This window comes from Thamnophis sirtalis, unplaced genomic scaffold (assembly GCF_051295495.1).
Source record: "Thamnophis sirtalis isolate CommonGarterSnake01/CBP01778 unplaced genomic scaffold, rThaSir2_p1.2 scaffold_1, whole genome shotgun sequence".
NCBI classification, from domain to species: Eukaryota; Metazoa; Chordata; class Lepidosauria; order Squamata; family Natricidae; genus Thamnophis; species Thamnophis sirtalis.
The window spans coordinates 71,955,752-71,968,274 of record NW_028261381.1 but is presented as its reverse complement, the minus strand read 5'-3'; the positions used below and the strand labels follow the sequence as shown (position 1 = coordinate 71,968,274).

The 12,523-nt window shown below is 39.4% G+C and overlaps 1 protein-coding gene across 1 annotated transcript in view; it reads right to left on the bottom strand.

The window, feature by feature from the left end:
• Positions 1 to 350: 350 nt before the first annotated feature.
• The window catches only part of LOC106548159 (ras-related and estrogen-regulated growth inhibitor), a 35,135-nt gene continuing 22,962 nt past the window's right edge, over positions 351 to 12,523 (bottom strand). The window contains exons 2-4 of the mRNA XM_014065480.2: positions 12,427 to 12,483; positions 6,371 to 6,444; positions 351 to 2,523 (exon numbers count right to left, since the gene is read on the bottom strand). Coding sequence (XP_013920955.1) covers positions 2,038 to 2,523; positions 6,371 to 6,444; positions 12,427 to 12,483 — 617 coding nt within the window. The 3' untranslated portion in view covers positions 351 to 2,037. The remainder of the gene's footprint in view (positions 2,524 to 6,370; positions 6,445 to 12,426; positions 12,484 to 12,523) is intronic.

Below are 12,523 nucleotides of genomic sequence, written 5' to 3'. Positions count from 1 at the left end.
GGAGGCAGTGGACTCTTGATCATAATAAAAAGCCGTGCATATTAGCTAGTTGTTTTTAAGAATTCTGGCATCTCACTACTATTTTGATACGTCTGTTTTACTTAATTTCTTATTTATTGATTTATCACATTTTCACTCTTTTTATGATCTCTGTAACAGTCCCAAAGTGTGTATGTAAAAATACATATGCATATTCCTTCTCCACATGTAGAGACTTTAGTTAAGTGTAATAATTCTGCAATGCAGATTGTACCTGTAAAGCCATACAGTGTCAAAGCAAAAACATACGCAAAACCTCTGTCGCTAACTTGAGAACTAGTTGGAGTGGGTAGTAATCAAGATCCAGAGAAATCAGTACAGACATATTTATTATTTCTAGAAATACAGAGCATCCTTCAAGGTGTATGTAAAATATCTGCATGTTTGAGACATAAGACCTTTTGTTTCTTTGTGCTGTATTGCAAAGAAGCCACAAAAACCACTGTAAAGAAGTGAGTAGTAGAAGTGAGCAGGCAGCTATTTAAATAGTTTTCCAAAGCAAAGAAGCCATGTAGGAGCCTTAGGGAACAAACTGAACCAACTAATCTGCCATCTCTCCTTCCAGAACAACAGGTGCCTGGGAGTCTGAGCAATATATTGGCCTAGTAGATGAAGCTCCTGGGCCGGGTGGGGGGGTAGCTTGAAGAGGGGCAGTAGATCTGTGGCAAACCATATATGCTTCAAGCATTTCTCCAGTTATTTTTCTTTAAATAAGGAACATTTTATTTGTTAAAGCATCTCAAGGAACAGTGAAGCTGAGATGTTAAAAAGTTCCTATCTGTCTAAATATAAACTCATAAGCTAGAAGGACCTTCCCATGAGGCAGCTTCATATATTCACATTTTCAAGCAAAATCTGAAAAGAAGGGAGGCAGGTGAACACATTCTTGGCTCCTATCATCCACACTATCTGAATTATCTGAATTCAAATTACTCTGGCAAAGAGTACCTGGAATTTCCTGGTAGTAGACTTAATGGCCTTTAAATACTAACTTGTAGGATACTCTAAACTTGCCCAATTCCCTGAATTCTCTTCCTTCTGGCTACGAAGTCTGATCTTCTTGTACCTTCTTATGCAAATAAATCACCCTTTTCCCCAAGCAAGCAAACATTTTCAGTGGGCTAAGTATATTTGATTAATTAAGGGTGGTTTTTACTGCATCCATCAAAAAGAAATGATAGCAATGGTCTTAATCTGTAAACGATGCAAACATGTTATGTTTGTTGGAAAAGACAGATCAGTAGTAAGAACCAGAGAGATAACAATATATTTAAGACCTTGTAAACCACAGTTGTAAACCACATAAAAGAGAGATCAACACTTAACAAGGCTCAACGATTGTTGAATTCAGCACCTGAATTCCCATTTGCAAAGACATTTAGTTTTACTGTTTTTCCTGTTGTTGAAAATAAAATAAAAAGGGCCCAACCCAATGGAGCTTTATAGTGCTCTTAAATCCAAATTTAAAAGACTCTACAGGAGAACACGCTACAACTCACTTACTTCTAGAATTCTCTGCCATTAAGATGGCTACTAGCTTCACTTAAGTTTAAAATGAAAGAGAACAAATCCATGGGGAAAGGTATGTGGAATGGGCCAAGTGAAATACATTGGACACATTGGCTAAATGGAATCCCTTGGGCCAGAGATTGTGGGCTACTGAATATTAATTGTTAGGAGAAAATAGTGGGAGGGGGAAAGGATCATTAATTTTGGATTGGATTTAAAAAAAAATGTTTTGGAAAGCAAAATTCAGGTATAGACTGTCCTTTGGTACATCCAGTAACTTGTTCTGTTGCATCACGTAGCCTTGTGCTATCAGCTAAGGACCAAACTCAGATACTCCAAATTTGATGGATTCTTTTTTTAAAAAAAAGTTTTCCTAACAATGTGCAGGCCTCTTGCCCTTTGTGCTAACAATCCTGCAGCCTCTCCCTTGTAATCTTGAACTGCCTCTGTGTGCTTCGAACATCACTGTACAACGGTTTAGACAAATGTTCACTCTGGGATGTAGTCCCTGAATGAATTGAAGCTGAGACTCCTGCCTGCTGAAGTTAGACTTGAATTGGCATGAATTTTGGGAATCTTTTCCATTAACTTAGATGATGCTCGCCTCTTGAAGGACCCTGGAGAAAAATGCCCTTGCTTCATCAGCTCACCATATAAGGTGTTGAAGACCACAACAGACTCTTCATAGCTGTCCCTGGTAGAGATCTCATAGAAGGGATGCTTCAGAGCCTTGGAGAGATTTTCTCCATCCTCAAAGGTTACCATTCGGTCAAACTGCAGGTCCTTCTTGTTTCCAACGATCACAACTGGGGGTTCTCCACTGCCACTGTTCCGCTTTGGGCTTGAATGGATGTGGTTAATGAGAAAGCACAGCCTCATCACCTCGTCAAAGCTACACCTGTCAGTGACAGAATAAACTACAGCAAATCCATCTCCCCACTTTATCTTTTCTTCAATTTGGAGAGAATCTTCCTCCTAGTCCAGAAAGAGAAAACACAGATCAGTATAAAAATGGCACTTTCTCTAAAGGAAGATCAGAATTCCCCTACACAACTGGTTGTGATAAATACTAGTTGTACAAAGAAAGACAGACAGCCCCAGAAGCGAAGCTGACAGGGTCAGACATTCAGGGATAATAAAAGTTGGAAAGCAGGCAAAAGAAGGGTATCCCTGTAAGAGAGTACCCAACCTATCCTCCACTTATTGTGACTCTCTTGAAAACTGTCTTCCTTCATAGGGTTTAGGATGTTTGGGCCCCAGCCCTCAGCCCCCCACCCAGGGTGATTCATAGCCAGCTTTCCTCCTCTGGTGTCTCTGCCCCGCCGATTCTCCACTGCCCCCTTGCCCTCCGCCCTCTGCCTTTTGTCCTAGCCCATTGGCACAGTTTGACCCAGGTGTTTGGCTCCATGGGACCAGATGCTACCAGCCAATCAGGCAAGCCTCACAGCTGCTTTCACTCCCGTGTGCTACGCATGAGTGGGGGAGGAGGGTGATTGTGAGGAGTAGGCACTAGCAGCCTTTCTGGCAAGTCTTACAGCTGTTTTTCACCCACAAAAAGCAGCTGTGAGGCTTGCCAGAAAGGTTGCTATCCCCTCTTGCAATTATGCCCCCCCCCTCCACCACTTGTGTGCTGCGCAGGGGGACTGAAAAGCAATTACAAGGCTTGCCTGACTGGCTGGAGGCTTCTTGTCCCTTGGAGCCAAACACCCAGATGAAACCGTGTCTCGGCCAATGGGCCAGGACAAAAGGCTGGGGGAGGAGGGCCAGGGCACCATTGGCAGTGGAAAATGGGGCAGGGGCACTGGAGGAAAGCTAGCTGTGAATTGCCTGAGCGGGTGGGTGGAGCTGAAGTGGGCATGGCTAAACATCCCATTTCATCCTTCACAGGTTTCTCCCTCAGCCTACATTATCTATGTTTGTCTATTGGGGAAAGCAGGATTGGGTACATATATAGTGGAATAAGGACAAGTGCGAGAAAGAGAGTACCACCACTTCCCACTCAATGCTTTTCTAAAGCAGAATGTGTGTTCCCTAAAAATATAGTCTCATTTAGGCTACTCCTTTTCGTTTACCTCCTTTAGAGGTTTTTAATTTGTCTGAAATGGTATAGGCCTTCTGCTTGAGCAAGGGGTTAGACTAGAAGACCTCCAAGACCCCTTCCAACCCTATTATTCTGTTTTCCCTCTAAGTTTGGAGGAATTACTGAACATATTAGATGTGTCATTTGGTAGAGGACAGTACTTAGCATCTTTTTAAAAAAAATCTAGAAAGATTTCCAGATGTTGCCATTTCCCCTAGCTTAGTGATTCCTTATAGTACCATTACAGGAGGCTTCAAGTAAAGTGGATGAACAGAAAACAATAAGGTATACAGTATTTATCCAGCACCCCTCCCATGATAAATCCATTATATCCAAAATACCAAACTTCTTTTTAACATTTGCCATTTGGTTAATACTTAGAATAATCACTAATACTTAGAAAGTGAGTTTGATTATTAATAAATCATATCATTCCTAAATGTGGGCTCTGGACAGGACCAATCTTCATTAAATGAATAGAAAATCCCCCCCCCCCCGCCCAAGTGCTTGGAAAATATTCAAAACATTGTTTTCTTTGTCCGTTACCATATTTTTGCCAACACCCTAATCAGAGAGGAAACAATCTGTCAGTCTCACCTTTAAAAGTTTACTTTGCATGTGCAAAAGTGATCTATCATTTTTTTTATGCATAAAGAAAAAAAGGAATAAAAATGGGCTTCCAGATAAATAAAACTGAGAAATCCAAGTATAGACTGAAGGACTTTAGGAGAACCTAACTGCTTAACAGTATCCTGGTACCTACTATAGTTAGTAATTGAAATGAATATTTAATTCAAATTACATATATATGGCTTGTTACTTTAAGGGTTACTGTATTTCTGCTGCCCAAATGGTAGGGCTGGCTTAATTCAGAATAAGAAAAAAATGTTCCCTTGAAATACAGTATAGCATTAAAAAATGATCACCTAGGAACTAATATTTGCATGATTTGATTTGGTTCTTTAGAGCTAATGTCATTCTAAACTGTAGCAATTAATACCCTCAGCACCTGTGCCAGAAGGCCTTTGGGGCATCTTAACAAGGAGCAACCAATTGATCAAAGCGCAGAGAGGCAACCTGCGTAGCCACAACAAGCTTCACTGATGTTTACAAATTCTTCTTATATTTTGCCTCTCTCTGTATTCCAAATTTGGAAATTGCAGTAAGAACTCAATAAGGGAAGTAGCCTTCATTTTTTCCATTTTCCTTTTGACAGATAGGCATTCTCTAGCTATTCCGGCCAAAACATCTTGTTGGAAATCATCTGATGTTTTTAGTAACATTACTGTTGAAATCTTCCCATCTTCTAATCTTCGCAAAGATATTGGTTTCTTCTGTCACATGGATTGTTTTATTTCTAAATCCATTCTTATTTCTTACACTCAGCCTTACACCATATCTTTTGTATACCCATTTCAACTTTTTCCTTAAGGATCTGAATGTCTTGTGATTTGGGGATTTGTCTATTAATCACATCTTACATGTTATTTCTCTACTTACGCCATGTTTTTATCATGACTAAGCTTATATCTGTGACCAAAACCTTTATCCATAGGGAGAAAACTCACCTCATAGGATTGCTATTGTTGTGTTAAAATAGGAGTACGGTGTAATGGATATGCTGACCGTCTTGAGTTATTTGTAAAAAATAATAAAGGCGGGATACAAAGGGATAATCCTGGAATTTGCTAGCATTTGTTTCTCTTCATACGAACTGCATGCATTTTAATAAAGCACATCATATTTATTTCTCCCAAAATAAAACCTCCCCAGATAATAAGCCCAAACGGGCTTTTGAGCGTATGCACTAAAATAAGCCCTCCTCCCAAAATAATAATTAATAACAATAAAACAATATATTATTAGGGACAAATGCATCTAAAACACCATGTACAGGGCGGGGCATAACCTTTTCCTAGGGGGTCACAGCAACACTTGTAATAACAACACAAATAATTCATACACCATTCGAAAGCCCATCAAAAACTGAGTTTATTGACACGATTTAATAGTCAGTATGACCACCATTAGCCCTTCGAACAGCATTCAAACGAGGTGGATAAGAACACAACAAATCTTCAAACAGTTCCGTTCGATTTTCCAGATTTTTCAACACAGTTTCCAAATTCATTCTCAAAGTTTCAACCGAATATTGATTTTGACCTTGCTCCTGAATCATCAGAGCTTCCACTTCATCCTTAATCCTTAATTATGGCCCCAATGTTCTCTGCCGGATTGAGATCTGGCGAATTTCCCGGCCAGACGTCATTGCCCCAAAATTCGACATTGTTTTCCTTTAACAATTGCTGAGTCGCATTTGCATTTCCGAATCGAATTTTCCAGCCATTCTTAAAGCAAATTTAACATTTAATAGCTCATTCAATTCAGTTTTTTATGGGCTTTAAAATGAGGTGTCGCGGAAGTTGTAAACTGCTGTCGATCTTGCTGTGACCCCCTAGGAAAAGGTTATGCCCCACCCTGTATTATAAAAAATAATCTATAACCCAAAGTTACTTTTATATGTTGTTCTTTATTTGTTACATAGTGTATTCATTTCTTATTCTAATGTTCAGAGGAAGAGTGATCCATACCTCCCTACTACATAGGCCAAAGATGTATCTTTTCTTAAAGGGGAAATTGTTCCTGTCCTTTGGCATTTTCAGTGCTCACTGCAGTACTTTTCCATTTTTAAAGGACCATTCCCCTCCTCCCCTTTTAAAAATGAAGCCACTAAAACCATACCTGCCCTGCTGTGTCAAGAATTTCAAAATGAACCATGTCTCCATCTATGATTGCTGTGTGCCTGTAAATCATCTCTGTAGAACAGAAACATTGTGTGAGAAAGTGAACTTAAAAATAAAGCTTTTAAAATTCTACATGCAGTCTTTTGACAGTCTGATATCTCCAGAAGTGTTGAACAATCTTTCTTTGCTCCCAAGTTATCTGAGACATAATAGAAATTTAGTCGAACACATCTGGTGGGCACCAAGTAGAAGAAGGCTAATAAGGAAAAAACATTTGGTCTTTAATAAGTCTTAGGATTGTACATTTCCAGATATTTCTAACACTTCGGTGCAATAATTTTCAATATATTGTGTTTCCCAGAAATTACGACATGTCCGATAATAAGACCATGCCAAATTTTTCCTGTGGGCAAAAACATATGCCCTCCCCCAATAATAAGCCCCTTGGACAACCCCCCTCCAGCTAGGCAGAGCACCACTCACCAACCTAGCGATATCCCGAAGGCGCAAAGCCACAGGAGCCAGGGGGAGGGGAGGCAAAGGCGCTCACAATGCTTGATGCCTTTGGGATACTGCTAGGTTGGTGGATGACGCTGTGCCCAGCTGGATCGGGGGGTTGTCGGGTAGCTGTTCTCACAAGCAGCTGCCTGGCAATGCCCCTTTCCAGCCTGGCAGAGCACCACTCACCGACCCAGTAATATCTCAAAGGCGCTAAGCCACATGGGCTCTGCCCAGCTGGAAAGAGAGGTTGCGCGAGCACTTGTTCTGCCTCCAGTTCGCATGCCTCCCTGCCTCACCATGCCCAACTCTCCCTGCAGGGCTGGGCCAAGACTCTGAGTTTTCTCACAGCCAGCCCACAACATAGAGTGTAATCACAGAGCAGCCGCTGCCGGAAGACTCGGCAGCGGATCTCTGGAGTTTGGAAGCCGGTTATGCTTGGCGCATGGCAGCAGCAGCAGCAGTAGGGCAGCGGCGGCAATGCCCTGGCCCAGCTCTGCAGGGAGAGTTGAGCATGGTGAGGCAGGGAGGCACGCGAGCTGGAGGCCGAACAAGTGCTCACACAACCTCTCTTTCCAGCCAGGTAGAGCGCCATGCGGCTTAGCGCCTTTGGGATATTACTGGATCGGTGAGTGGCACTCTGCCCGGCTGGAAAGGGGCATTGCTGGGTGTGGTCACCTCATGGTGGCTTTGTTGCGCTGCTGTGACAGTGCAACACAGCCATTTGCCCCTGAGGCTGTGCCCGACTCTTCAGATGCCTTCTCGCAAGAGAGCAGCCACCCGGCAACCCCAAACTAATAAGCCCCCCCAATAATAAGGCCCAAGCAAAATTAGGGAGGGTCAAAAGAAAATAAGACCCTGTCTTATTTTCGGGGAACACGGTATTCATAGTAAAAACATACAAAAATATAAATCATCAGATGATAAAACTTACTGGACAAATACGTTTTAACAGAGTTTGATCTGTATACTTAAATTAATGAGGTAGGAAGAGTTGCACAGACAGAACAATGTCATAATAAAAACTTTACCTTTATTTTTTTAAAAAAAATACCTGACATGGCCTCCAGATGTCCTCTAACAGTTTCCCTTAAGTTATTTTAAATACACGACTCAACTCATATTAAATGTATTTAACCCATTTAGAGGTTTATTTAATTTAGTATAATTTATGTTTTGTCCTGGCTATGCTGCTATTATTAATATTAACATACCATTCAAAGGTCAAGTATAGTCCTCCACGTAAAAGAACTGTATATCCTTATGCTGAATGAGAGAAGAACGTAACACGGGAATACCATGGCTTGGAGGAGGCACTGGTGACATTCCTGAGAATTCACCAAAATGTAAGCACAAATAGCACTGGAGAAACACAACCACGGCATCATGTTTACATACTTATGGAAATAACAGTTAAGACATAATTGAAAGAAGCTAAGTAGAAGGAGGAAAGGAGGAATGGGTGGCCACTATTCACAAGGGACTAGGTTTAGATCATAAAAGATGCAAGACTGAATAAGGAAACATCTGGGAAATCATCCCACAAGTGGTTTAATATGAAGGCATAACAGCAATAAAAGAGCACATAAATCCCTCTGGTATTCATAAGGAGGAGGGGAAAAAAGCAAAAGGAGGCCCCTCTTCTAGAAATGTATTCTGGAAATGCAGAATACGGAGGAGATAAAGGAGTCAGGGAAGTTTGTTAGGTGAGGATGGTGCACCAGTTCTAGCTAACACAGGCCTCATCCTACCATCACTGGTGCACCATCACAGCAATGATGATGGGTAGAAATGTGACTGCAACAACGTAATGAGCTACTGAGCTGTCCTCTTGCTTCAGTGAAGCAATTCTGCATTCAGCCTGGAGAATCTGTGAAGGTATCAGAAATGTTTGCCATAGGCTTTAAAAGAAAGCATGTCAATAGTGCCATAAAATGAGGCCCTGTCATAACTCACAAGAGAAACGCAGAAAGTTTACCCGCTTTTTTAAAAAAAACATGCCTGGAAGCCATTTTTCTTTCCAATCACTTTGTTCTTTATTGAATTCTCATCTCTACCTTCTGAGTCCCATGTGACCAGGCTACTATAAGCCACATTCATTCATCTTGGCCCTAAAGGCATTCTTCTTTTTCTCCAGACAAAAAGGCTGGTACTGTACTTAACAGTGTTGAAAAGGAGGGGACCTGCCACATTCTGCCTAAGCATAATATCCACCTTTGGATTTATTCTTTACCTCCTAATTATTCATTACTACTAAATAAAAAATGGGGAGAGATTTCAGATTCCATTTCTTTGCACCCATAGCACTCTCCAAATAATTAAATCTGTGGTGTGCTAAAATATTTGATGAAGATTTATTTGGAAATACATCTCTATCTCTTTAATTTTCAGTGGGGGTTTACCACTCAGGGATTATATCCTTAGAGCTAGAAAAGATAAAAAGGATTAAAAAAATAGTGTCCACCCCGAGGCAAGGACAATTTCTTTTTAAAAAAACCAATGGAGACATGTTCAGTAATTATCCAGGAATTTATAGTTCACAAAATGTTGCTCTCCACTTAGAAAATTTATCTATCAAAATCATCTCAAAATGTAGTCATTCCAGTCATGGATTTTGCCTTGCTACTTCCATACAGTATAGCAATGTTTCTTGGAAGTGTTTCCCAAACTATAATTGCTAATTAAAGCACCTCCCTGAAGTTGTTCCAGTTTTCACAGCAAGCTTCTTTGCTGCTACATTTAAAATATCTAAACTTTTACTGTTACAAACCTACATTCAATGTAGTTATCTAAAGAACAGCTTTTACTTTTCTAAGGAACGCTTTCATGGTTATAACAAAGCAAGGAAGTAATATTGAAGGAGAAAGTAGGGCACAATGAATATTAGTCTAATTTTCTATGAATTCCTTTCAAATTGACTGCAAAAATGAAAAAAAAAAACCCACACTATATGTAAGTAGAAGACTGCTAGCCTGAAAGCTAAATGGAAACATGATCATCACAGCCTAAATGTGCAAAAAATCAGAGATAAAATAAGCATCCGACAGCATTAGATTTATTGCATCACCCTTTTATCATAGGATATGTAAACCTGAGCCTACACAAATTTTTCAGGGAAGACATTTCAACCACCTAAAAAAGCTGAGAATATTGTAGGATATCTTGCAAGGCAATATTGTAATGAATCATTAGGTCTTGATGATATCCCCTAAATAGTTGCTTTTTTAAGAATTCACAATTTGAAATTACTGACCTCATAGCAACAATACGTAATTTGCCTTTCTAATCGGGTTTAGTGTCAGAGGGCTAGAAAGTAGCAAATGTTAACACTTTTCTTTTTAAAAAGTACCAAAGGTAGATCCAATAAATTATAGAATGAGAATGTTACCAGACTGATTTATGTCACATACTTGAGTTTTCAAAAAAAAAAAAATCTTGACAAAATCTAAGTAGTTTCTCTGTTGTGGAATAAGAGGATCTATACTATTATGAATTGTTAGCTGGTTAAAAAGCAGAAAGGAAAATATATGAATACATGAATAACTTTCTTAGTGGAGGGAAGCAAGAATGGAGTCCTTCAAAAATGTGTATTGGGATTGATTTTTTTTCAACAGTTCATAAATGATCCCTATTTCTACAAGGAAGTGTGAAGAGCTTCAGGAGGGTCTTTTCAGCTGATGAATGATCAACCAAAACAACCAATGAAGAAATTTAAATACTGTACAGTAAACATATAAAGAAAAGTACATTGTGGCAAAGCAAGATAAATGCACGTATATAATGATGGAATCTAATAGCAATAGCACTTAGACTAATATGAAGGATGGAAGGATGAGTCTGCTTTGAGCCCTTCAGGGTCAAACTCCAGACTATGGGCAGAGTTAGCCTGCAATACTGTTTTCTAACCACTGTGCCCCCCCCCCCCCGATTCTTACTGTCTAAACTATAACTATATAGGAAAAAGAGTAGTTGGGAGTTAGGGAGGCATACATTTACATTATTATGGTTGGTCCCCACAGTTTTTTACACTGGATCTGATTTTTTTCCCACCTATCAATTTCTTCCCAAGGATCTGGGGTGGGGGGTGTTGTTGTTTGATGTTGCAGGATGTAAGCTATTCCAACTACAGCTGACTTTTGCAATTAATTGATCATGATTTTGTCAGTGCTGATGGTATTCAAGTGATGTTCCAATTGTTGTTATTGTTATAGATGGGGAGTCATAATAGATGATTCAATTAAGATGTTGACTCAATGTGTGGCAGCTGTGAAGAAGGCACATCCCAGGCTAGGGATTATTAGGAAAAGAACTGAATATAAAACTGCCAACACTATAATGGTTTTATAACAGATCTATGATATGACAGTATTTGAAATACTGGGCACAGTTCTCATTGTGACATTTGAAAAATAGAATAGGGTGGGAAAATGCAGAAGAGGGCAACCAAAAGATCAGATAGCTCAAAACTTCTATTAAGAGAAATGGCTAGGATATTTGGGATTCTACACCATAGGAGATGGGTAAATTTGGAGACATGCATCTCCAAATACTACTACTAGGGGAACAATGGCAGGAGAATATTTCTCTACTTGGGAGTTCTCTAGTTGGCAACTTAGCAAAACCAAATTGTGAATTAAAATAAGAGTCCCACCTGATCCAACAAGACAAGTCTTAGATTACAGGACTGCAATTCATCTGAATGTCAACTAACTGGACCAATGAATATGTACTTTCTATAACAGCTTTCTCCAATTGGTGCCTTTCAAATGTGTTGGATTCCTTTTCTCATGAGTCTAAGACAAGGGGTTGATGGAGAATTGCCTTTTGACCGCTCTGAAGGGCACCACGTTTGCAGAAAGCTGTTCTAGGTTATGTGAGCTTGACCAATGAAGGTAAGATGACAGCAGAGTCAATCATCACTGATAACTATTTGACTAGTTAGTTGACTAGTTAGCACTTATTTATTATTTTATTTCTTAATTTTATATGCCGTCCATCTCATCAGTTTGATTATACTAATAATTCTAAGGTGGGGTCATAAATCTGGAATGTTCTCCTAGTTGAAATTTGTCTGATTCTGTCTCTGCATCTTTCTTTGCAAAACACATCTCTTGCTTCAATTGGAATTCTAAAGTATATCAAGTAGTTTTACTGCTGATTTTATCTAAGTTTTTTTAATTAAACTAAATACTACTTTGGGTATTTTTAATAGAAGAAAAAGAAATAGTAACAACGGCATCATCTTTTCTATAAGATCTGTCAAATAATCAATTTTTACATTAAAAACCTAACCCTAATTAAACACATGTACTTTATCTTAAAACTAAATTTTGCATGAGTCTATCTAGCTCAGCATGACTGACAATGATTGGCAGCCAATAGCTCTTTGGGCTTTTCCAGATCTATTTAGAGATATGAGGGATGAGATTTAGAACCGGGACTCTATCTTCTGCCTATATATTTTCGATCTGAGATCCAATGTTGACAACAACTGCCATTGATAAACAAAAATACAAATTAACACACTGATTTGACAGAGCAAGTAACTAAACTTACCTAGAGTAGGGTCATAATCACCAATAAATCGCTTCGTGATGAATCTTACTGTCAATGCTTCATTGGAAAAAAGAAAAAAAAATAACAATTAGCAGAG